The sequence below is a fragment of the Papio anubis genome, chromosome 15 (genome assembly GCF_008728515.1).
Source record: "Papio anubis isolate 15944 chromosome 15, Panubis1.0, whole genome shotgun sequence".
Taxonomy (NCBI): Eukaryota; Metazoa; Chordata; class Mammalia; order Primates; family Cercopithecidae; genus Papio; species Papio anubis.
Window position 1 is genome coordinate 56,319,346 of NC_044990.1, and position 26,715 is coordinate 56,346,060.

Sequence of the window (26,715 nt, forward strand, 5' to 3'; positions counted from 1 at the left end):
TGCCATCTGGGAACTCACAATCTAATAGAGAAGATAGACACAGAAACAAACAAAGGGAGTTAATATGTTTTAGATACCCAAATAGAGATATGTCCATAGTAAGAATCCCAGAGTTTAGGAGAACTCATCCAAGAAGATGGTACTTGAGTTGAGCCTTAAAGGAAGTTTGCTAAGCGAACAAGGGTTTAATGACATTACTGGAAAAATTACTATCATTCCAAGAAATGTGAAAGTAGTAAAGGAACGTGGCCAGTTCAGGTGAAGGGTTGACCCGTAGCATGCTGGAGAGGGGTTGTGAGAGTTTGCCCACATTGGCGGGTAAACTAAAATTATATAGTACATATACTAACATGTATTGATTGGATGTAAGAATTAGTAGATATATTAATATTTATATTTAATAGATAATTAAACAGGCTCTGAGATATTAACTGACTTGCTTGAGGTCAACTAAATTGCAGACATAATCAAGGATATCACATTTATTGGACTTTGGGTGTTTTTCTGATCATACATACTTCCTTTCTAACATGATAGGGTTATTCCCTCTGCTCCAGTGAGTCTTGAATCCTGGAAGTGTTCAACAGGACTTCCAAATTTAATTATACTTATTCAATCTTTTGATTTTTAAATGTGCGTCATTTCAAGGACTGACTAATAATGTTTGCCAGTCAGTCAGTCACACCAGAGTCACTGCTTTCTATAAGCTTGGCCTCTACAATTTTTGGATTTCTGGACTTCTACATCTTACAGCTGCATATCTCTTGGTTTTCTTTGACGTATGTAAATTATATTTATTCTGCCTACTTTTACTACAATAAATTGTGGTGGCATTATTATTATTGCTTAACAACTAACTGTTCAAGAAAACAAGGGCTCTTTTTGGCAACTGCTTCAGGAGAGTATTTCCTATGTTATCCTTTTCTGTACTTCTCACATGGCCCCTGGGATTTAGAACATTCGTATTTTGAAGTGCCAGCTAAAATTAGGCAGCTGAAATCCAGGAAAGGTCAGGGGTAAATGATAGCAAACTCTGGAATACTAGGCTGGGTTTGACCTAACTATCTGGGAAAAAAAAGCAATTGCTAATTCTGGATTATTTTTGTTGGGTGGAGAAAGAGATTACATGCTGAGAGACACAGACAGGTGAACTTCTGCAGCGATCAGTATGTAGTTATTTAGTGCTCATTTCATTTTGCCTCGTATTAAATTTATCATCACTGTTTCTTATTAAGTAGGGACCTTGCATTTTATGAACTTCATCCCATCTTTCACATAGAAAACACTCCAAAGAAGCTTTTGAAATGCAATGAGCAATCCCTAAACCTCATTTTAACCTTTTGCCTTTGCTGAGGTACAATAATGATGAAACAATGAAGTGCTCCAAAGGCAGGGAACCAAAGAAAGGAAGACCCAACAGGCCAGTGGAAACTATTACCCAGAAAATCAACCTTGGGAAGTTGAATGTCTGTATATCTGTTTCTTCACAACAATGAAACACACAGTCCAGTCCAGAGACCAGAAATGTGGCATTTTAATTGAATAACTTCATACTTCCTTGATGATTGTATATTTAACATAAATAGTGTCCACTTGTCACATTTATATTTCCTTTAAACAGTCAATTAGTATTTAATGAATTAGTGCCTGTACAATGAAAAATAAGCTAGTTGTTAAAAAAACACAACCTAAAGTTTATTGGTTTTGCTTACATAATAAAAAAATCAGTGACTATAGCCACTTTAAGCAACCAAAAAATCCCCCCAGGTATATAATTTTTTACATTGTTATATTACAGTTTTATAAAGTTAGCTACAGTATACCCATGTTTCACTATAAACTGTATTCCTTTGGCCATATGTAAGCTATCAATACTAAAAGGTGTTTGAACATATATCCACATTAGCAGTGGATAATAAGGGAGAAAATAGGTTAAAATCTTTTATAAATCTTCTGAGCTGTAACATTCATGTTAACAATAATTTTGTCTGTTGCTATATTAAAGTTCTTAATACTAGGAAACATGTTTTGAAGTTAAATAATAGCACCTTTTTCTATCTTGGTTTTGAGTATGTAAAGAAATTATTATTGTTTCTTACTTATCAGTATGTTAAAATTTTGAATCAAACATTTTTTTAAAAAGCCACTGAATGCAATTTTATTATAAATAATGCAAGTATGCTTTTTGTGTGCAGTTTCAAAATTTGGTAAGATAATTACAGAACATGATACTGACATGGAGAAGGAAAGGGTATCAGGATATAAAAATTCAGTACATGGTAATAAAAATAATCTAAAATTTAAATAGAAATAAAAATATATTAATAAACTGTGAAAATATTAGTGATTCAAAGTTAATTTAAAATTGCAAGTCTAAAATGTCTTCTATGATAACAGGCCTCTGAAAAAATGATTGGGATGAAATTAAAAAACAAGTTTGTGGGTGATTTATAAATAGAATCCACATGGCATGTGAATTAATCATTATTGCTCTTTCTTTCTGGCCACATTGTTGGGTTTTGGTTTACTGCACCATCACATTCGATATTGACAGAAAACAACATTACTAGCTTATTTCCAACATGTGGCCCAGTTTACTAAAAGAAAAAAAAAGTAAAAATTTGGGCATATTTTAAGACCGAGTTAAAGCTCTTGGGCCCAATTTATTTCTAAAGTCACTCTGAGAACATTGCACTGTGTTTTGCTGGAACAAAATCAGGACCTTTTGCATTGATGTGACGAGGCAATGACGAACGTTAGGCTAAGAATGGGAATCTGTCCCCATGAGTTTCCTCTCACCCCACCTCATTTCCTCTCTCTTCCGTTTTCTCTTGTACATACTTTCACACACATCTCATCCCAAGCTATTCTAAGGCACTTTGCTTAGAAGATTTAAAAATTAGGCAGGAACGCACAAAGCTAAGAGGTTCTTACAGTCTCAAAAAGCAGTTTTGCCTCTAAGTGAAAGAAAAGCACCACGTCAAGCACACTTTTCTATTGGCTATTTACAAAAATAATACAAAAACTAGTAATAAGCTTTACAGGTAGCCATTAAATGTACTAATCTGTATGATTTTGCAAAACAGTGTTTTAACTACAGCATTATACATATGCTAGAAACCATTTTAACTACAGCATGGGTGAGAGAGGGTGCTACCTGCCCCCTTGTCATGTGGACATCGCACCAGGCAGTTCACAGTCTCTATTATGAGGTCACTGGCATCTCTCCATTGTAAAACTATGAACACAGGGCCCGCCCTCGTTTAATCGTCTACATGCAGTGTATGTAGCTAAGTATTTACGGATGACAAAACCAAACAGAGTTTAAGCTACAATAGTGAAAGAAGAAGATTTTAATAATCCTGAAAAATTTGTAGATAGTATTTTCTTCACAGGCTGTGTGAATGGCAGATTCAAAGAAGTCTTTTGGGGCAGCCTTTCAAACATTCTATTTCTCTTTGTGAGGTTTGATCTTATCTGAATGTAAAGGGTGTAATAATTTTCTTTTTAAAAGTATTATATTTTAGATTTGGCTGACACATGTGCCAGTTTGTTACATGCTGCTTGTTTGTAACATGTTGGTTACATATTGCAGAATGCTGAGGTTTGGGCTTCTAGTGAAAGGAGTGTAATGATTTTCAAAAACAGCCTTGTTCTTTCAGTTACTCCCTCCTGATCATTTAAATGTTTCTAGTGTCCAAAAAATACAGCAACTAAACTACTCTCTCATTTGCATCTAATTACAGTCTGATCAGCAGTGTGAAAATATTAATTAAAAAGTTCTTTTAAAGGATTTTAAAATTTCAAATTGGGTAATTTAAGCTTCATTTAAAAGTTCTGTTTTACAGTGACTTACTCTTCCTTTGTATCAGATTCACATTGATTTAAAAATAAATCTCTTAAATAGAAATTCCGAGTGAGCTCATTTTTAAGCCTAAGGGTTGTGTGAATATCCTGGAAGTTATTAAGAGCTATGTTGAAGTGCTAACCATAAAAAAGTAAGTGCTTTCACAATGAGGCTTTCTTAATTCCCACTGATTTTCTTTCCATGCTGTAAACAGCTCATAAAATGTCATATGTAGCTATGAGTGTTAAAATAATTACACTTAATATTTTAATAGTGTGCTGTGCAAATACATAGTTTTTTGTTTTGTTTTGACAAATGTTTCATTTTGTTTTAATGACTTCGGTCCAATATAAAGAAAATGAAATACAGTGAATAGTTCTTCTTTCAAGATGAGCTGTATTTATTACTGGAACGGAAGTTGTCATATCCGTGATCATTAGCTTTGAACTTTAAGCACGACTGCTTTTCCTCCAAGGACTGTTTTTCTTCAAATGACTGGCACCAGCAGCATAAGCATGACTGTACAAAACAAAGTAACTCATTATATGTTAACATCAGTCACCTTTCTCAACTCTTCCTCCTCTCCAGGGTTCTGACTTTCTTTGCATAATTAGGAGTTCTTGGGCCCTGTCTTTCGGTGCTCTTTTATTTTCCCTCTTAAAAGAATATACTCACAGAATTAGCATATGATAATTTTAGACTAAAACATGCAGAGAAGAAAAAAACTACATAGTTAAGATTTCTCATCAAGAGAAAGCCACTTTTAATTGATATTTACTCTTGGTTACTTGATAAATATTCTTAATATTTGATAAACATATAATTCAAGACTTTTCCCCATGAAAACAGAAATATGTGCACATACATGAAATAAATAAATTATACACATGTATATGTGCATGTGCTTGAGAATGTGAGTATATTTTAGTGAGACTGTACTATATGTATACTCCATAACCTTGTAGATACTTTCACACACATCTCATCCCAAGTTATTCTAAGCCACTTTGCTGAGGAGATTTAACCTGCTTTTTCTCACTTGACAGTGACATAAATATCTTTTCATGTCAATTAATTTAATACTGCTTTCCTATTTTTTCAGCCATGTATTCTCATGTCTCTTTTCAATATTGTTAAACAATAAGGTTATATAGTACAAAAGCATCTCAGTTTTCTTCATCCAATTTTTTTCTTGAAATTTTTTAAATATAAAATTTTGTTCATTCTGTTTGTCTTCTGTTCATTCTATATGTAAAAGAAAATGGGAAGGCCACGATTTTATATTCTATAAAACGAAGGTGTTGATACTGACGGAAGTTCTCTTCCAGCTCTAAAATTTGAGTTATGAGTGGGCGAAGAATGATATAGGCTGACTTAGTGTTTACACGGGAGCTACGTTCTCAGCTTGAAATACCATGGACAAATGGATGATTTTCGTATTAGGGGAGGGGATATTTTATTTCATGTTAGATTGTTGAAGGAGTGAATGAATAGAAGGATGATAAAATGCAAGTAGCTGAAGAAGGAATTATATGTATTGCACATTGAACAGCACATCACTGTTATACAAAAAAGGTAGAAAGAGGTAAAACCTAAACTATTTTTTTGTTTACCTTATTATTCTCATAGTCCATGTAAAAAAGGAATTAATTTAGTTACAATAATAATTGCAGCTGCGAAGTTCAGACTCTACCAAAAACAGGGAACAGTGTCTTTAATTCATGTTTAGCCCTTATTTTATTATGTGATGCCTATCAGACATCAATGCATGTAATTTTTATTACTTTTTGGTTAACAATTCCATGAGTGTAACTGATTGGCTGAGGCAGTAGGGAGTGGTTGACGAGGATTTATAGGCAAAAATTAATTTTAGTGATTTATAAGCAAAAGTCGTATTTAAAAAAATCATCCATGATGTAATAAAAGGGAAACTATAAAATAATTTACTAAATCTGTCTGGATAGATATATTAATAGTTTTGAAAGCTTATATTTGAGCCATATTACAAAGAGCTTTTTATTTTGGGATAGTCTCTTACCTTAAAGCAGTTTTTGAATCTTTTGCTCACCAAATACAGAGCAATTGGGTTAATGCAGGAATTCAGTGAGGCCATGTTGATGCCAATATAGTCCAATACCAACAGAAAGCTGCAACAAAATAACCCAAAATGTGTCTGAAAAATATGCTGTTCTGAACATGTATTCATTGTAGACTTCTGTGCTTTTGTAATGAAAAAAATACCAATATACCATCGTTCTAAATTTATCACTCGTCTTTGATAATAATGATTCTCTGCCTGTCTCTGTCTCTGTCTCCCTCTAACTCTAGCATCTCTACTGACTTTCCTCCATTTCTTCTTCCCAGGCCCAATTCTTCTCTTTTAAAATAAAATCTCATTTGGAAGTACTGAAGCTGGCTGAAAAGAAATAATTTAGAAATCGTGTTGGAGAATTGGACCTGACATTTTCTACCTTGGCACTCACTCATCATCTTGACAACTCTGATTCTCTGTCCCCAGTGTTCTTCATACCTCCCCTTCCCTGTCCCTCTCAACAGGACCTCAGATAAAAATTGGCAACCTCCCTGGCTTCCTAAGGGTTATAAAAATGGTAGTTTCTCTTTCTGCCTATAAAACAGATTGATGGAAACACTTCTGAGTGGCATTTGTTTACAAAACCATTTCTAGTTTGCCTTTCTTACCTCAAAAGTTCACATCTATTGGGATCATTCTGATTATAAAGAGTGAGCTTCAGAATCCTGCTGAGGTGAAGGGGAAGCCAGCAGAGGGCAAAGACAAGGACCAGGCAAAAGACGGTTTTGGCCACTTCCCGTCTCTGAAATAAATCCATAGTTTGACCCTTAAAAGATGGCTCATTATATTTATAGCATTCTCTCTTCTGAAACACTTAATATTGTCTACAAAAAGTCAGCGGCATATGCAAAAACTCAGGACACTGAGCTTTATATGGAATAGTTAATGTGAAGTGGAACCGAAGTGACTAGAGATTCATCTTTAAAAAGTTCAGATTCTCCCTAGATCATTTTAGATTATATAGAATATCTCTAAATAAATAATATAAAAATATTCTTTGTCTATTTAAAACTACCAGAAGCAAGAAAAAGGAAATATGCTCTGGTATATAATAATGTTAGTTTATCATCATCATCATCATTTTCATATTCATAATTATAATTTCAATCATGAGTTATCAAATATTTGTATTTTCTTACCTGCTTTAGGTGATCATTTAAAGCAATCTGCATGCCACTTTTCTTTCTCAACATTTCACAGGTCATCAGGGTATAAAAAAATGCAGTGATGGCCAATGGCAAGCAGAAATAGAAACTGAATAGCCACCAATCTTTTGCTGTCTTGTAAAACTAGGGGGATGAGAGAATTTTTATGATTAATACTCCTCTGTAAGAAAATATTATATAACAAATGTTAAATTTAAAAAAAATTCAGCAGGGAATGAGTATCTTCTAAATTAGATCCAGTTTATATATACGGTGCAGAATCTTTCAGGCCACACTTACTGAACAAATAAATAGTCATGTTAAATAAAACCCAAATTTTCCCAAAAACATGTCAGTTCTCTAAGACAATGTGTTATAAGCATGCACAAAAACTTAAGTAGTTAGGCAAAATTTGAAATATTTGGTAATTCAATGTTTTGTCTTCACATAAGAAAGTTATCCTCAGAGTATTCTTTGTGTGAAATGTAACACCTAAGTATGTAAAGATAACTTGGTGTTTAGATGAAGTTCTCACTTTTTAGCAAGTTTGTTTAATGGGGAAAACAGATATGAAAAGGTCTAGGTTAACCATTTAGCTCAGTAACATATAAATCTAACCTCGCAAAAAGATAAAAGCTGCTTTTGACTTATGTCATATCTCTTATTCTTTTTCTTCTCTGTTATCGTTTTCATATTGCTTTAGATATATCTGTGTTGGAGAGGAATTTATGTAACCCAGTCGGCACTTTTTTTTCCTGTATATATACAGTTCATAAAGTTTTATTTAGTCTCCTTGTGTATACAATAGAAAACAATTATTGGGAGTAGTTAGGCCAGCCCCCTTTGCATTAATGCCTCTTAACTCATTCTGTTTGGAAGAGCCTTTTACACTCAGGATCTATCTTCTGGAAACCAGCATCATAATTCTTTTTCTATTCCCAAATCAAATGTTCTTTAATAAATGACCAGGATGAAGAGTTTCTTGCAATGACAGCTTTCTCTTTGGCATCAAAGACAAAGAGAGGGGAGTCTTTCCATTCAGACTCCATCCATATCAGGGTGACTTCTATCTGAATATTTGCTGGACCATACACTCCTCTGACAACTACTATGCTATCTTGTGCAGATTACGTAGTAGCTGTCAGTCCTAATGGGACTGTAGGATACAGTAAATTCCTCTTCAGAGAACCAATACATCAGTGTGTTCAGCTTCCCTGTTCTTTGTTCTGCATTTTAAAGTTTAACTCCCTCGTTCTTTACATCTCCTTGCCCCTAGTTTCAGTAAACAACCCCCTCCTAGCCTCTATCACCTGCTCTTTCCTTAGTCATCCTTAGTCACCTGCTCTGTAACCATCCTTCCGCTGAAACTACTCATCCCACCACTCCAGCTCGTATCCCTGCTCTCTTTAAAATAGCCAACTGGAATTAACTTAGACTGTGCGGTCCAACCTTACATAAAGGGGAAAGATGCAGCAGTAGGAACTAGCTGCATCAGGGATAACACCCCATCCCACTCCCCTGTCTGATATGCTTTCACCATTGCTCCATTGTGAGACGCACCCTTCTATAGAAGTAAATTGCCTTGCTGAGAAACCTTTTGCCTGAGTGCTATTTTCACTTTGTGGCACCAAGCATTTTACTTCTAACATGGCTTTGGGTAGAAAAGCTATAAATTGACATCAATTCTTTCATGTGAACTTAGTTTATCCATGCCACTGAGAGCAAGGGGATTCTTAGAGAAGTAGTGATCTACCTTCTTGCCTCTTGAGTCATTGGTCACCATTAACCCCACAGTGCTTGGATCTACACTCTTAATTTATGCCGAGGACAGTCATAAATCAACAGTTTCCCAAGGAGTGGGAAACACGAGAAAAATAGCTAAATAGTTATAAGGCAAGAGCAGAAAGGAAAATTAAAAAAAGTAAAATTTACCTGCATGAAAGCTGTCTTCTGAACAGGATGAAGCAAGCAGATTCGCAGATAACTTCCTTTGTAGTCCATCGTAATCATATCAAAACCTATGGCTTCAGGGACAGCCAGAACCACAGAGACCACCCAAATCAAAACAATTTCTACTGCTGTCCATTTTGGAACCCCAATTCCTTTAATTCTACTCCAAGAAGCAACAGCTCGATATCTGGAGATAAAAATAGAATTGTATTTTAAGCTGGCATACCTTAGTTTTATTGAATTGCACAGCTTATTTTCTAAGTAACATGCAAAACAATAGTATAGCATTCAGAATATTCTTGGCTTAAATAGAAGCTTCTACCTGTCAATACTCAGAGCACATAGACTCAGCACAGTGATTCCCACGGAGGCTTTCTGTATGAAAGGTACCAGCTTACACATCTCAGCTCCAAATGGCCAGTCCTCTGCCAGCAGCTGCATTGAGGAGACATGAAGCTCTGTTAGGGGGTTTCATAAGATGCCCTCTGAATTGTATCACTTAGTGGAGCATAATTAACATGCAGAGTAGGATAAATTCTGGTTGTCATTCTTTTTCTCATGGACTACTTCTTTGAAAAGCATCATTGTTCGACATATGTGTGGTACAGGAAAGTGTGTTGGGATTGATGAAAATGCAGCCAGCTTATAAGAAGTCATCATGCGTATATAGTAGCTTAGAGTTCAGCTCACCTCATCAGAGCAAACTTAGGCCAATCTCTTAGGTTCCTCCTGAAAATTGAACCTGTATACTGTCATAGAGTCTGAAATGCCCAGGTCATGGCCAAAGCAAAATATGGGTTAATTAAAATTGATTTATAAATAGTCCTTAGCTGAGGAGACCAGACTTCCCTATTGAAGTAGTACTCTATGCAGAACAACATGTGCATTCATGCACTTGTTCTTCACTGCAGTCAGTTTACCTAACTGAACAGTCATTCAGTTGGAGTAGCTATGCAGTTGCTTGAACAGCCCAGGCATATTTCTACTTAGGGCTTTCACTCTAGGTCCTTCCTTATCTTAGAAGGCTCTTTCCCCACAGATTCACCTGGTTAAGCCCCTTATCTCCTTCAGGTCTTGCTCAAATTTCATCTTTTCAACATGACTTACCTTGATCACACTATTAGATACCATAACTGGTCAGGCATCCCTATCTCCCTACTCTCTTTTCCTTTTTATCCATAGTCTATCAATTCCTGTGGCATATCACATTAACTTATTTGTTTGCTTAGTTTTTTTTTCTGTCTGGATCCCTGGAGTGTAAGACAGACTATGAGCTCCACAACTGCCTAGACCAGTGCCTAATGCATAGCAGATGTTTAATATTAACAGTGCTTGATTCATAGACTCTAAAATATAACAACGACTGGCTATATAAGGAGCAAGAAGACATAGTTATTGCTACTTTATATACACACACACACACACACACACACACAGTATGTAATATATATACAGTGTGTATATATATACACATATATATTCCTCTTTATCTGATTGTAGACTACGCAACCATCTATTATTAAATGTGGTTATTTTCTTTCTTAGGGCGATGTGGTGTGTCCCACACTGGTAAATGAATCACTTTAGGTAAACATCTGGATCAAATGTTCATGTGGTTTTGAAAATAAAGAATAGTATTTCAAATCCATGGGTCTTAAAAATATTTTGAAAAACAACCTTCCAAAAGTGAAAATTATTTTGAGACACAATGGAGTCTTTCCATCCTTTCACTAGTAGTGAAGACTCTACTGAGTTTGTCAAGCTGAGTTGATTGTTCTATAACTAGAATGACGTCAAAGGCTAAAATGTGTGTCTCATAATAAATTTGACTTGGAGATTCAACATAGGACCAATTTCATTTCTAAATTAGATATCAAAACTTACACAGACATGTGGGACAGAAGTTGGCAGACTTATCATATATGCTTAATGTAGGATCCTGAAGACCTACAGAGCCAGGCAGGTAACACAGAGAAGTGGAGGGTGCCAGGTCTCAGAAAGTCATTGGTGTCAGGAAGATGATAGGGAGTGGGGTGGGGTCTGGGGTAAACTTTGTCTGAAAGGAGCAGCAGCCAATAGATATCACACACTTTTTTCTAAGGGACCCCAAATACAAAAATCTCTTGATTTTTCTTTTTTTTTTTTTTTTTTTTTTTGAGACGGAGTCTCGCTCTGCCGCCCAGGCTGGAGTGCAATGGCCGGATCTCAGCTCACTGCAAGTTCCGCCTCCCGGGTTCACGCCATTCTCCTGCCTCAGCCTCCCGAGTAGCTGGGACTACAGGCACCCGCCACTTTGCCCGGCTAGTTTTTTTTTGTATTTTTTTTTTTTTTTTAGTAGAGACGGGGTTTCACCGTGTTAGCCAGGATGGTCTCGATCTCCTGACCTCGTGATCCGCCCATCTCGGCCTCCCAAAGTGCTGGGATTACAGGCTTGAGCCACCGCGCCCGGCCTAAAAATCTCTTGATTTTTCAAAGAACCCAGATTGGAATTTTTATATGAATCTCATAATTTATTAAAGTTCAATTCATATTTTTTTTAAAAAACCTCTCAGATAACATTATATTATCAAAATACATCGGTGAGCCATCATAGTCTCCATCTTGTGACTTCTGGGTTAATCAACTGACTTATTAATTATGCTTGTTCAGTTATTCATTCAATAAATATTTATTGAGCATTCACTATATGTCAGACACTATTCTGAGCACTTCTGCTCACATGGAGTTTACAGTCTAGTGAGGGAGGCAGACAAAAAACACACACATACTTAAAATGATGTTAAACAGAGGCTGTGATCATATTGACTGAGGGTGGGATTGGAGGTGTTTTCTTTTTTTTTTCTTTTTGAGACGGAGTCTCGCTCTGTCACCCAGGCTCGAGTGCAGTGGCCGGATCTCAGCTCACTGCAAGCTCCACCTCCTGGGTTTACGCCATTCTCCTGCCTCAGCCTCCTGAGTAGCTGGGACTACAGGCGCCCGCCACCTTGCCCGGCTAGTTTTTTGTATTTTTTTTAGTAGAGACGGGGTTTCACCGTGTTAGCCAGGATGGTCTCGATCTCCTGACCTCATGATCTGCCCGTCTTGGCCTCCCAAAGTGCTGGGATTACAGGCTTGAGCCACCGTGCCCGGCTAAGGTGTTTTCTTGATAAGCTTCTCAGTAAGGTCACCTTGAAGAGACAACATTTGGAGAGGGACTTGACTGAAATAAGACAGTAAGCCATGCGAAGAGCATGTGCAAATGCCCTGAGGTCAAAATAAGCCTGGTGAACTGGAGGTACAGCAATGAGGCTACTAGCTACTAAAGCTGGAGAAGAGTGACCCAGACCAAATGCATGGAAAATGAAGTTGTAGAGGGAACAATTTAAGTGCTTTTCTGAGGGAATTCATTGCAAGGTTTGGAGAAGGGAAATGGTATGATCTAACATATTTTTCAAGAGATCACTGTGCTGCCCAGTGTAGAATAGAATGTAGGGCCAAGAAAGGAAGCACTGATGAGAACTAGTGGTGAGCTGGACCCTGTGTGCCCCGAGGCTGAGGAGAGTGGGTTATAGCCTGTATTCATTTTAAGGGTAGGGCTAGCTAGCAGGACTTGCTGATGGGTTGGACAATTGATGTGAGGAGTCAGGACACTCACAGAGGTTTATCCCGTGCATGGTGAAGTCATTTACTGAAATGGGGGAGACTTGGTGCACCACAGGTCTGAACCAGCTTTGAACTCATGTAGCTTTAAAAGAACTGCCAATTACCCTTAGAAATAAGAATAAAAATTATCCAACTGGTTACAAGGATTGTGCTAGAACCAGCCAGGTATAACTTATTCAGACAATATTCTACTATTGATTACTTCTGCCTTCAAAACATGAAGCCTGATTTCCCTGCCTTTGAATGTGGATTGGACTTAGTGATTTGCTTTTAATGCATACAATGTGACAAAAGTGATGATGTGTGATGTCTGAGACTAGTTCCTAAAGAACTGGCTTTCTCTCTCTTGGGTCACTTATTCTGGGAGAGGCCAGCTGCCATGTCATGAGGACACTCAAGCACCTCTGTGGGGAAGCCAAATGGCAAAGAACCAAGGCCTCTTGAAAACATCAAGCACTAATTTGCCAGGTCTGTGAATAAGAGGATCCTCCAGCTTTAGTCAAACTTGGACGACTGCAGTTCCAGCCAGGATTTTGAGTGTACCTTCTTGAGAGACCCTGAGCCAGGGCCACCCAGCTAAGCCACTCCTTAATTGCCAAACCAAAGACACAATGTGATTTAAAAAATATTTACTGTTTTAAGCCACTAAATTGTAGGGTAATTTGTTACTCTTCATTAGGAAACCAATATGCTTGCAATTGGTTGCTCACTTAAGTAAGTAATAGATCCACATTTGAACTCAGATGGTCTAGAGCCTATGCTTACAACCACTATAATACCTGCCCGACAGTGTTTTGAAGGAGGTGATTGTACAACAAAAGTTTAGAATTAAATCAAATATTATTTTTTAAACCTATAGCTATGTGTCAAATCATGGTAAAATATCTAGGTGCAGAGCAAAATCTTCTGCTCACCTAGTGCGATGGTTAACTTTATGTGTTAACTTGACCAGCCACAGGTTGCTCGATTAAACATTATTTCTGGGTGTGTCTGTGAGGATGTGTCTGGAAGAAATTAGTATATGAATTTGTGGACTCAGTACAGCAGACTGCCTTACCCTAGGTGTGTGGGCATTATCCAATCTGCTGAGGGTCTGAATAGAACAAAAGGCAGAGGCAGAAGGAATTTGCCCCTTTTTCTTCCTGCCTATCTGGAATGTCTCATTTCATCTCCTCTGGCCCACAGACTGGTTTCTCAGGCCTTTGGACTTGGATTGAATTACACCGCTGGCTTTCCTACATTTGCAGCTTGCAGATGGCCGATTATGGGACTTCTCAGCCTCTATAATCTCATAAACTGATTCCTCATTATCTATTTATCCGTCTGTCTGACTACTTACCTACCTATCTACCTATCCCTCCATCTATCTATCCCACTGGTTCTGTTTCTCTGGAGAACCCTGACTAATGCCCCTAGTTATTTTATTCAAATAATGTCCAAACATTTGGATATTTTAAAATATTCTATTCTGTCTTAAATTAGTTCCAAATATGGTAATATTGTTATCCTGTAGGTACCGCTATCAGAAGAATCAAGATGAATGAGCATCCAGACCACTGAAGGAAAAGAAGTCTGGCCGATGAAAATGAGCTCTGCACTGAATCCAGGCCATGTTTTGAGGTTTCCATTGTTTTTGGCTCAGCCTAGAAATTGGATTACTGCTCTTCATACCACTGGAGGCCTGCAGCCCAACCTCTGACCCAAGCTATCACAGAAAACAGGGAAACACAAACTGAAAATTGTAACAATGCTCTTCAAGCTCAACAGACAGATAGTCAGAAACGTAATCACCACGGAGAGATTACAGTTTTCTAGTCTACACTTTTGAAGGGAAAGAGACTGCAAAAAAAAAAAAAAAGAGAGAGAGCATTAACCTTTATCAGCTTGCATTTCGTGCTTTCAATTCAGAACTGGATGCTATTGGTTCTGGAAGGCCACAGAAGATGTGGGAAAAGCATCACTGTTGCTTCCATTATTTTGTAGTGAGAAGAATGGCTTTGGCAAGACTCTAAATGCTCTTCATCTAAAAAGCTTACCTTCTGCCTCACTGATCAGAAGGCTTTGTGGAGACCCAGCAAAGGCTGATACTCTGTGACAGAAACCATGCCCAGTATTGATGTTCATCTCTGTCATATTAATGGCCTCTAGCAAGAAAGTCTTTAGGCAAGCTATTGCTTGAAACTTATCTAAAATATAAAGGTATCCACTTGTTTAATGCAAAAAACGTCCCAGGTGGGGAAAAACTATGAAGCTTTGCCAAAAAAAAAAAAAAAAAAATTCACTCTCAACCAAGATGACATCTTTACAATTTGGTGAGAGATTGTTCTTAGATATGGGTATGATTCTTAGACATTCATTTCTTCATCATTCTTTGGGAAAAATAACAACATCTAACATCTATAATCTGAAGTCTAACGATACAGCTTTCCCCACTGAAAAGGAAATGGATTCACTTTATTGCAAGAGGAAGCAACTCTAACTTTAAACCCAGCAATAACACATTCCTTATTCCCTATTTTTAGTTTTTTCTTTGGACTTTACCCCATTAAATTAGATAACTTAAGGGCAAGGTCTGAACAGTGAAGACAATTCAAACATGTAATCAAAAGGCGTCTCTCTGATCGCAAAAAGGGTGTTTGGAGTTCAATATTGACACTATGTCCCTTTCACATAAATTAAAATTTTAAATCCTGTTTAAAATTAAGTTGAATGTATGTTGCCTAACATCTATCAAATACGAGCCAGTTGGCAAATACTCACATAACTGGCACTGCTTTTCATGTCGTGATGTCTCATCTAACTGAATAGCTGTTGTTAGTGTTCAGTCCTGCTGGCAATGTGGAGTCCATTTGACAAAATGATAGCCTATGTTTGTGCTGACCCATTTTACCCTAAGGCTTATATTGCTTCTCTAGAACATTTATTTTGGATGATAAACAGAAATAAATAAACATTAGATTGAAAAAAGAGGTGACCATACTGGCTAAAAGATTTCTACTCAAGAAAGATCATAATTTTATAACTTTACATAGGAACAACTGCTTGAGAAAGACACAAGGCAAGAGAATCCAAATAAATTTTTCTACTACATTATAAAGTCATTTTTATATTATAGTTTAAAAAATGTCTAAAAGGATAAATAGCATGAATAGGAAATAAATATTCTTTATTTATTTGAGGATTTTGTGAAGTGGATCCTAAAAAATCTCTCCAACTGGGGGATTTACATTTTTCATTTCTCTTTTTAATTAAAAATCACATACTTGAGATAATAAATGAAGAAAAAAAATCCTGTTAACACACACCCCTATTAATGCCAGGAGGAGTCAAGCCCCATAAAGTCAGGAAATGCTAAAGTTAACCATCTTGCACAAGCAAATGTTCACTCGCCTCATTAAACATACATAGCATTTTCTTTTTCTATTTTATTAAATTACAAGTATACACTGAGCTTTAACTGTTTATTTGTTTCAGAATATCCTAAAACATTTATAATGCCTAGCACAGTGCTTGGCACATAGTGGTCACTCATTCAATGCTTGTTAAGTAACGATGAACGGATGAGTGAATGAATGAATTTGATCATAAGGCAGAAATCATCTATGACAAAACATTTGCCATGCGTCTTTCAGTTCTCGTATTCTACATATATTCTTTAGACAATTGACATGACTGTATATTTACTATTTATATTTTCTAGTCCTGATGATCAGGTCTTCTTGGCACATAGAGTCAGAAACTCTAGAATTGAGGCTTGAGGGTGGGCTGTACTGTCGTTGGAGTTCCGCTCTTCCATGCAGGCCGGAAAAGGTAACAACAAACATTCCTCTCCCACCCTCTCTCTCCTATTCAAAACTTGTCAAGGCAATGCCTGATATAAAACAGAACCTACTGTTTCTCACTATGTAATGGGATTCTATGAAGAGCTTTAGTTGTGGAGGGGATTGTAAGTTTCGTGGAAGTAGATGCAGTAAACATACGGACATTATTAGAGATGATTGTTTTAGAGGATGAGTGAGTGGTGTAATTAAGAGGACAACCAAGGTTACTTTGCCAGACTGCAGTCTATTCCATCCTGTGATAAATTGTGAACGTTTCTTTTAAACGACTGGCATTATATAAATGTTTTCATAATAAGAGTCAAAAAAGGAAAATAATGGAATGGCTGCATTTGCCAACTCTAGGAAAGGGTGTATTCTGTTTTTATCTCTGTTTCCTGTAGTAGTTAAGAGTTTTTTCTGTGTTTGAACTAGAGTTTTAATGAGATAGGGCACCTTCATTCAAGGACTTGCATGACAGAACTCTTTCTGTATTGGTACATAGAGAAATAGTTCAAAGTAAACTTTGAATTTGGAGTCAATATGCTGATCAAGTGGATGGAATTTTCTTTTTCTTGACATACAGTGCACCTGTGCCCTGAAGGACAAATACAAATTACAAGTTCTACCCTGCATCCATCAAAATGTACTTAATCACTTAAAGATTAGGCTATGTGAGTTAGAAATATGTGGGTCAGAAATAATGTTAGCTTATCCCCCAGGGGTGCCATCTCAATAGATTACAATATGAACAGTGCCCCCTAGAGTTGTGCAAGGCAACAGTTCTGTCCATGGGAATCTATTTCACACACATCCACAAAACAGAGGCCTTTTCAAAGCTCTGGAAAGATTCCTATAACATGTTGAAATAGAACAATGGCTTATGAAAATGAATTAAAGTTCTTGAAACAAAATCTCTAAGAGAAAAGAGAGAGAAAACAATTTTTAAAAATATTTCTTAAGAGAAATTGAAATTTACCTCAAATATATTTTCCTACCAGAAATTTATTTCTAAGTCTGTAACAGGCCAGGAAAGAAATTGATTGTACTCTTTTATTATCTAAATTTAAAAATATATCCAAAGTTTGAGCTTTAAAACTTTCACCGACATATTACATATTTTGAAAAGATCCAACTAAGAGAAATAACAAACCCCTCTCACAAACCTGGTCTATTATTAGTTGACTTATCACTGATGACATCTGAAGAAACTGAAGAATGAGAACCTGAGCGCCTCCTGGCTCAGAACGAGACTTGCAAACTACATGAATTCAACAAACCCTATTAAGTAACTTCATGCCATACCTAAGCCTAATTCTATCTGTGGAATATCTTAGGGGAGACTAATAAGCTATGATCAGAAAATGTCTGATTACTATGGAATCTGAAAGCCCATTAAAATAGTCTGAAAACACTGAGCGAGCGGGAAGAAGACAGCGTACAGTGTAAACATTCTGAGGATAGTTTTCCTCCTTTCCAGAAACTACAATGAAACTGAAGAAGAGAGAAGTAGAGAAAAGACACAGGTCAGCAGGCATGAGTGCAGTTTTGAGCCTCAAAAGGGGAGACTTGCTTGAGAAATGCTTCAATCAATTTTGTTAATAAATTTCTGATTCAAGAATGATCCTCTTCTATCTTCTCCCTTCACCCTTTCTCCTCTCTCTTTCCCTCTCTCCCATCCACCACCATATTTTGGCCGTTTTCTTGTTCCTTTACATTTTCACCAGAGGCTTTACAGGGAATGATAAATAACTCTAAAATAAAAGCATTGGAAATAATAAAAAGTCTAAAATTAGAGAAGTTGTGTACCCATACACCACAACCAGCTATCTCCCAAACATAACCAACCTCTTTTTAACTGTGCAAAGTTCTGAAAGAGAATGTTTCACATCATAAATTACATCTTGAATCTTATTTCAGCTCAGGCTTTATCTGTCAACACCCTTTAAAGAACTTAATCATTTATTAGCATTTGGCATGTTTCTCTAAAAATAATCAACTATAGCATATTAGCTACACAGAGATATCCTTATATGGTTTTCTTTGTGAATTGAAGAACATGGCTCCCTGGCCTGGAGACAGCAGGGTCTTGGCTATGTTATCCTTTTGTACAACTATGGAAATATTTCAATGTTGAAAGACTCATTTTAAATGAGCAAAAGAGAAATGTAAATCTTTTGATAGATAAGCCTTACCATACTGAAAGAAAACCTTACCTTGACATTCATAGGGGCTTGGATTTATGGAGTGACCAAGTGGCAGATCAAAGGCAAACACAAGAAATATCATAGAGTTGAACCTAGGGAAACTTTCACTGCCCAAGGCCAAGTGCTTACTGACCATTTTGTCACAGAAATCTCTGACCAACATGTGAAACAGTGAACTGGGAATATGAAGTCTTGAGTTTCCAGTTTATTTGAATTCTGCTATCAACCTGTTATCTGACTATGACCAATACTTCAATACAGAAGGAATCAAGCTTTCTTTTTTTTTTTTTTTCATTTGGACATTGTTAAAAATATGAGTGGAAAAAGCCCACTGCTCTTATGTTTTATGTGTAGCATCATTTGTCTGCAAGCATTTGTGTAGTATTGACAGTTGCAGCCACTATGCTAGATGGGTGTCAGGGTATTTGTTGTATTTGTTAACTGATTCCAGGTCATTCAAGCTAAAAGCCTGACTCCTCATTAACAAGTTTTAAAAGTTAATACTTTAAATGTGCTTAGTTGTTGCTCCTTAAAAATTATTTTGCTTTGCATAAATAAATCTCAAAGGTATACAGTTTCCACGTTTGGTTCAGAATGCTTATGCGGTAAAATATCTGTAAATATTACTAAAATATTTCAGTGACTTGACTGGAAATGAGAACATTGTTATTAAATTGGGAGAAATTAGACTCCTCTCCCAATGACACCCTTACTTCTTGTGTTGCTATATATGCATATGCTTCAGTTTACTGATTGGAATATATGCATATACTTCAGTTTACTGATGGGAAAATTATAACTTCAAAAGTTGGTGTTGTTCCATCAACTTTTACTTTTAACTACAAAACTAGTTAATTATACATAAACTTGTGAAGTACCAGAAGTAGTCTAAGATAGGATAGTGCAAAAGGTAAATTTGTTCAGAAAGATAATCCTGAGTGTGTCACAAGCAGAAAATGTCTATTACCTGCCAAGGTCACTTCACTCGAAACTCATTTGTGGGTTCAGTGAAGCAATTCCGCATTTTGACATACCAGCATTTTAATGTTATATGTACCCACCCTTAACTAGTTAAACGTTAAAGATCAGCAGTTTTGCCTTCCAGAACTATGAATGCAGCCTCTTTGCCTCTAATAGTAGCCTACAGTTCTTAACTGTAAAACCATCTAGAAGCACTCCAGTGGGTCACTAATTTTTAGCTCTCCATCACCACTGGGCACCTGATCACCTTTGGATCCTTACCGAACTCGTTAATGTGGATGTTGGTATTCGTCTTACCAGTTTGCACGCAGGTTTGTTTTTAAATGTAATTTCTTTACACATAAAGGAAGCTATATTTGAGAGCTAACTTCATTAACTCAGTTATCCATGTAAATATAACACAAAGGGAGTTAATAAAATTCAGAAGTAAGTTAAGAACTCATTATTTGCTCAAGAATTTTTAACTTCTCCCTAACCTACAACCAAGTTTTGTTAAATATCATTCCCAAATCAACTAACCAACCAAACAACAACATAAATACATTGATAGCATCCACAAGTACACCCGGCTGTCTCGCTTTTTACCCAGCTTTGATATCTATGCTTCTGCAACTTAGTAGTGGAGCGCCAGGCTCTCATATGAACAATTCTAGATTACCCCATTTATTTTAGGAGGTATAGGAAGGGCACCATAAGTAGCTTGTGAATAAGGAGAAATTCATCCTAACATCAAGCACTGGCTTTTGGTTCTGGTGAATATGTAGACGATGTAAATATTAAGCATGGTGGCCCATATACATATTACAGATAAACATTAATATGCATTTATATCCATATTGAGATATTATATAAAATAGGGATTGAAACCAAGAGTACAAGAATAACTTTCTAGCACAATATGGCAATATCTTTCAAAATTTTGACTTAATACACACATTTCCACTTACTAATTTTAGTTATAAAAATTTACCCTTTAGATGTAGTCACACATGTGTGCAAAGTCACATGTACAAACATGTTGTTTGTAGTTGTGTTTGTCACAACAAAAGCTGGAAAACAAAGGATACTCAAAACGCACATACACACACATACACACATTTTAAAAACATTTATCATTTGCTTGCTATGTGCCATGCCCTGTGCCAAGTGATAGTCATCTTTTTACTTATATATCTATATATTCTTATAAAACTTAACATTTTAATGTATGTACATGTATACATACATATATATTTAAATAAATATCTCCTTTGGATGCTTGAAGTTTTCATTGTTCATCTGGTTGGTGTTGTGTAACGTAGGCATAGCCCCAGTGTGTGCCTATGAGAAAGGTAAGCAAGGCTTATTATTTTCTGCATTTTTACATGAGTTTGAAGTGCTACAGCAGCCTCAACTTGCTAAGTGTCCTCAGACACTTCCCTAGCCTTCAACACAGGATTTTCCCCATAACACAGGAGACCTGTGAGAGTGGTATGATTCTACTTAAAAGTTTCCAGGGACCCAGCTCCTTGAGGCAGTCCAGGCAGATCAGACATGCTTCCCAGTGCTTTTCAGCTTTCACTGCAGCAACTCCAGATAAAGTCTCACCAGTTTCACAGCCTGAAGACTGTAGCTTCCAATAAGTTATGACATTTTGTGATTTGCCAACTTTACTGAACTCTGTATTTATTAAACTCCAGATTAATGGAATAGATTCACATTGACATTTCTTGGCCTCTGAGCCCTTAGTATGCCAACAGGAGGGTTGGAGAGTTTCATCAACCCGCTGAAATTGTGTATATTGAATTCTCAAAGAGAATGATAAAACCCCACCAAGAAAAATTAGAAATCACTGGTTTCGATTCAAGCCTCTCATATTAGGATATATTAAATATAGCCTTCATAACTCATTTAAATTACTTTTTTCTGAATGATCATACCTGACTACTCTGAAATTCTAAATGCATTTTTAAAAAACCATGTTGCCACAATTATTTAGGAAAATAAATGGCTTTTAACTAGTTCTGGATTATATATTTTGATAAATTAAGCCATTAGAATAACTTCCACTGATATTACGCACTACAGACCAGGTGAAGGGGGTTTCAAGAGACAGAAATCCTGACTCAAATTAATTTCTGAAAATGTTTACTAAGTATTCTACTGTGAGATAGCGTATTATTTGCCCCATTTGCACCAAATGCTCTCAAATCAGATCCTAAACCAATACTCAAGGTTGGAGACGACAATGCAGTGCCTGAGCATGCTTCGTGCAGGGTCTTGGGTTGGATGGTCTGGGTTGAAGGCCCAGTTTCATCACTTTGTAGTCGTATGACATTAGGCAAGTTACTTCTTCACCTCTCTGACAAGTACTTTCCCTAGATCTAAAGCAGGAATGATAACGATACCTCCTCTACAGGGTTGTTGTAGTGATTTAATGAAATAAACCAAGTGCCTGGTGCATCATAACTGGTAGCCATTATTCTGATATTGTGTCTCAAGCTAAACCTAAGGCCACAAGGTAGGATTCAATAACGACGACCTTAGTGATGGAACGCAATGTGATGAATGTGTTTATGACCAATACAAGTTACTGGATGGACAGATTTGTAATGACTCATTAGCTTATTTCAGAAGTAAAAACACAGTCATGTTAAGACTGGATGGCTTCAGGGAAAAGGATGTAACTTCCTAGGGAAATCATAAGGGAGTTTGAAATGAAAAGGAAACTGTGTGACCTCTTGGGGAGTCAGAAATTCTCTAGTTTATCACAAATACTCATTTAACCAGACAGAGGAAAGAAGATGGTTCTGGAAGAGCTGATTTCTATCTGTCCTAGAGGCAATACATCAAAACTAAAAAAATGTTCTCAATGCCACCCTCTATACAGCACTTCAGCTACTGTCTGATTTAGAAAGGTTTCTAACTGGGCTAGACATGTGGGGTTTCCTGACCCCACAAACAGAACTTTCATAAAATCCTGTGCCAACCTAGCAAAACTAGATTGTAATCTCCCTTTGGGAAGAGATCTTGTTAGATTTATTTTAAATTTATCACAACACCTTGTACTGAAAAAATTCTCAATTCAGTTTTGATGAATTGAATTGAAATTCCTTTGCCAAATTAGAATGGGAAGATTTAGTTTGTGGGACATCTTAAGAAGTAAAAGAGTCACTTCTGACCCTCATGGAGTTGTGACTGCATTTAGAGATTCCATTTCAGCTCAAACCAAGTACATCCTCACAGTTTATCAGAATCAATTGCCACACAGGATTTTAGGATTTCTTCAATTGATTCCCCCATTTCCGGGAGTGATTCCCTTTAGAGAAAACTATATCCTAATCCACTCTCACTGCTAAGCCTCAGAAATGTTTGGAATTCCCCTTAAAATATAGCTATTGGGTTAGGATTTTTAGAGATTCATGAAGGGAAATTTACAGGCATGCCTTATGGTAACTACTCCTGCCAATAGGTCAAAGCATCCCCTACAACATTTCCCAACTTTACATTCCATTTTTTTACCCTTGTACTGAAGTACTGAAGTCAGGGCTAGCTATAGGCAAATCTGCAAAGTACAATTCCATTTCCTTACATTGTGATTGTGTTTTTATGTGCAACTTTCTATTGCTGCTGCTGCTGCTGCTGCTGCTGGGAAAGTTTTAAATATTTTCATATGTCTTTGAAATTTTCCAACTGTTTTACTTAGGCTGCTTTTTTTTTCTTTTTAACACCATAAAACTTCAGTAGGTGGGCACTAGCAGCCTTATTGTGGAATTGAGGAAACTGAGGCCCAGAGGTGCCGGGGTGTGTCTGGAGTTCCAAAGCAACCTGGAGCAACCTGGCTCTTTGTGTGTTTCTGCTGACGCCCATGGTAATCACACAATAGTGTTAACTACTGAAACCCTTACAGATTTTGAGTGCTCCTTGGTCTTGTCCATGAAATAATTGATGGGGTGCCATCATATGGCTTGCACTTTGGAACCTGACAGATTTGAGTCTGATCCCTAGTTCCACCTCTCACTCATTTACTTTGAGCATCCTACCAGTCAGCTGTAAACTAAATGTAATATCTACTTGTGGGCTGCTGGAAGGAATAACAGAAGTAACACATCTCACCCAGTCCTTGGTCCACTGTAGATGTCTAATGCAGAGTAGCTACAGTCCCTCACAGCAGGTGAACGGTGTTTTTCCTACTCACCAGTCTGGATCTCTTTCTTCCAGGCCATTTATTTCCTAAAAACCTACTTTGTATCTGCTACTTTCAAAGTCTTCCAAGACAGTGCTTCCCAAAGTTAGTGGGCATATGAATCACCTGAAGATCTTAAGATGCAGATTCTAACTTAGTAAGTCTGGGCTAGCCTTGGATTCCTAACAAACTCTCAGGTAATGTTAACGCTCACTGTCCATGGACCACACACTTTTTTTTTTTTTTTTTTGAGACAGAGTCTCGCTCTATCGCCCAGGCTGGAGTGCTGTGGCCGGATCTCAGCTCACTGCAAGCTCTGCCTCCCGGGTTTACGCCATTCTCCTGCCTCAGCCTCCGAGTAGCTGGGATTACAGGCGCCCGCCACCTCGCCTGGCTAGTTTTTTTTTTGTATTTTTTAGTAGAGACGGGGTTTCACCGGGTTAGCCAGGATGGTCTCCATCTCTTGACATTGGGACCACACACTTTTGACTAGAGGATGTACCCTATTAGGTGCACTTAAGGACTAGATCCTTCAGAACTAGTGGTTCTCAAACTTTACAGTTCATCATAATTACATAAAGGGCTTGTTAAAATACAAATTACTGTGCTTCACTCCAGAGTTTCTGATTCAGTAGGTCTGGGGTGAGGCCAGAAAAATCTTCATGTGTCCCAAGTTCCCAAAGTGATACTAACGTTGCTAGACTGGGGACTACACTTGTCCTAAGCTTCGCAGAGGGCTACTGGAGACCTGAATGGAATTTTATCCCAATGGTTACCGACTTTTATGAGTGGACATAACCAAATGGAATTTGGTTCCAAAGATCACTGACTTTTAGGAGGGGCTGAGCCTTAAGAGAGAGCTAAAGGGAAGCTCCTTCTACAAGCTTTCTCATCACCCTTCTCCAGCCAGGCCCCCTTCCTCAAGCCCACCATGATTTCAGCAGGCGCCCTTTACCTTGTAGACATTGATAGGGATGTCAATGACGATGTGCAGCAGGTCTCCCAGAGCCAAGCTGGCGATCAAGATATTGGGACCGTTTCGCATGCACTTGTTCTTGTAGATAATTCTCAGAAGTGTGGAGTTCCCGATGATCCCTAGCACGAACACAAGGCAGGACACAACCGTGTTGATGTATTTGAAAGTCTCCTTGATCTCGATGGGTCCTTGGCACGGGGGAGGGGAGATGGTGCGTGGCGGAGATCCCCCCGTCCTCTCTCCTTTAGGCACCTCAGCAGGTGCCACCGACCTCGCCAGACTGGCGTTGGAACCCCTGGGCCATAAGGTCTTAGTGGGTGGCGTCATTATCTCTGCGGTTTGCAAAAGCGGAGTGGCCCTGGCAGGCGGGAAGCCTCTATCCTCTCCCCAGATCCGCGACAAGCCGCAGGCAAGAACCAGCGCAACCAGGGCGCGTCCGCACAGACTTGGCGGCGGCTGCATGCTGCTGCCTGCTCCAGTGGGTGTCCGGTGGCAGCTCCGCAGTTTCAGAGCCTGGAGACAATCAGGGAAAGGAAGACAGGACACTTGGGTCAGTTGCCGGAGCCACGTCTCTGCAAACCCTAGTACCGCCCGCAGCCTCTCTGCCAGTATTCACGCGCAAAAGTAATTCAAGTTTGCGCGCCGCGCCAGTGGGGAACTTGGCCCTCGTGACTCGCCAGCGCTGGTCGAAACTCCTTCCCAATGCCCTCTCCGCTGTTTTTCTTCCCCCGCGTGGCCAGGAGGGGGTAAATAATATGCAGCGGGGCGGGGCGTTCTGGAAGGGGTGTGCCGGGTGGGGGGGGGGGGGGGGAGTGATGGGGATCCAAGGCAAAGCTCCGAACTCTTTCATGTGCCGGGAGGAATATATACACGTCTTAGTTAAGCGTGCGTGGGAACCACGGAATTAAGGCACCTAGAGGCCAAGGGCTTGTATCAACCTCTGCATTTTGCCCCGCAGGGGAACCTCTGTACCCAGCGATTGAACTCGAAAGACTCTTCCCGGCGGATGAAAGCCGCTACTCCCTGCTGGCTGAGCTACAGCTCCCCCAGCGCGCCCAGGAGTGCGCCGGAGATTCGGAAACTCGCAGAGACTTCTCAAGTCAGCAGGAACTTGGAAACCGCTGTTCCCTCCAAGTGGCTTCAAACACTCATGCTCCTTCCTTTACCCATCCTTATTTTAATTTGCCCTCTCTATAGGCTTTATTTTTATTTTTTTAAAACCCCAAACTAGTAAGCCAAACCGAAGCCCCAGGATAAGGTTCAATCAATGATTTTTAATTCAACACCAAGCCCGAATGTTTACCTCTCGGATCTGACAAACCAGATGCAGAGCGAAGAACGGAGACCACCTTCCCGGGACGCGGAACCCAGCTGGGTTCCAGCCTGCTCTGGGAGAGGAGCACGCCTCCCTTGAGCTGCAGGCGGGTCTGGCTCTGACGAAACGCTGAGAGAATGCCAGACAGTGTAGCCTCTGGGGTCTCTGCTGCCATCAGAGACAAGTACTTTTATTCATTCATCCCTTCCCCATCAATCACCGCCAGACTCCTCCCGCGCCTTCCGACCCCGCTGCAACCTTTCCCCTTGGGCGATGCCTGGACAGCATCAGTAGTAGCTGCCCGAGGGAGGGGGCAGTCGTCGTCCAGGTACAGGTCCCAAAAGGCTGTTTATTTGTTAGAGTTCTACGCTTTTCAAATGAACCCAAATCAAGGGCAAGTCATCACGCACCATGTGACACCCGGCAGCTCCAGACTAGAACAAGGCTCTGCACTGAACGTGATAATTGAACTTTTAATGCCAAGTGTGACTTTTCTTTCAGGTAAATGTTCCGCCGCTGTGATATTTAAGGTTAGTTTGTGGGCGCTGCTCTTTGCTCTGCTTCATTTTGCTCTGAA

The 26,715-nt window shown here is 38.4% G+C and overlaps 1 protein-coding gene and 1 long non-coding RNA gene across 3 annotated transcripts in view; one reads left to right on the forward strand and one right to left on the reverse strand.

The window, feature by feature from the left end:
* LOC103879334 overlaps positions 1 to 14,534 on the forward strand; it is a 43,879-nt gene extending 29,345 nt beyond the window's left edge. The window contains exon 3 of the long non-coding RNA XR_639917.4: positions 14,190 to 14,534. This is a non-coding gene — a long non-coding RNA (uncharacterized LOC103879334). The remainder of the gene's footprint in view (positions 1 to 14,189) is intronic.
* EDNRB (endothelin receptor type B) lies at positions 1,517 to 26,489 on the reverse strand. Of its 2 annotated transcripts, XM_003913970.4 has the most exons (8): positions 26,127 to 26,489; positions 24,803 to 25,336; positions 9,357 to 9,469; positions 9,017 to 9,221; positions 7,079 to 7,228; positions 6,548 to 6,681; positions 5,886 to 5,994; positions 1,517 to 4,366 (listed from the first exon to the last, which is right to left on the reverse strand). In XM_003913970.4, the coding sequence occupies exons 2-8, from the start codon at positions 25,283 to 25,285 to the stop codon at positions 4,232 to 4,234; spliced, it is 1,329 nt and encodes a 442-aa protein (XP_003914019.3). In that variant the 5' UTR covers positions 25,286 to 25,336; positions 26,127 to 26,489; the 3' UTR covers positions 1,517 to 4,231. The 2 variants fall into 2 exon arrangements, with proteins under 2 accessions (XP_003914019.3, XP_017806830.1); XM_017951341.3 differs by lacking the exon at positions 26,127 to 26,489 and having other exon boundaries at positions 1,608 to 4,366; positions 24,803 to 26,114.
* Positions 26,490 to 26,715: the final 226 nt, after the last annotated feature.

Bases quoted from the DNA above. Each gene is read 5' to 3' on its own strand.
- EDNRB (XM_003913970.4), bottom strand. From the start codon at position 25,285: ATGCAGCCGCCGCCAAGTCTGTGCGGACGCGCCCTGGTTGCGCTGGTT. The intron at 9,470-24,802 runs GTAAAGGGCGCC...TCCTCAATGCAG, and splicing joins TCCCTATCAATGTCTACAAG to CTGCTGGCAGAGGACTGGCC. The intron at 6,682-7,078 runs GTAAGAAAATAC...GATTTATTTCAG, and splicing joins TAAATGATCACCTAAAGCAG to AGACGGGAAGTGGCCAAAAC.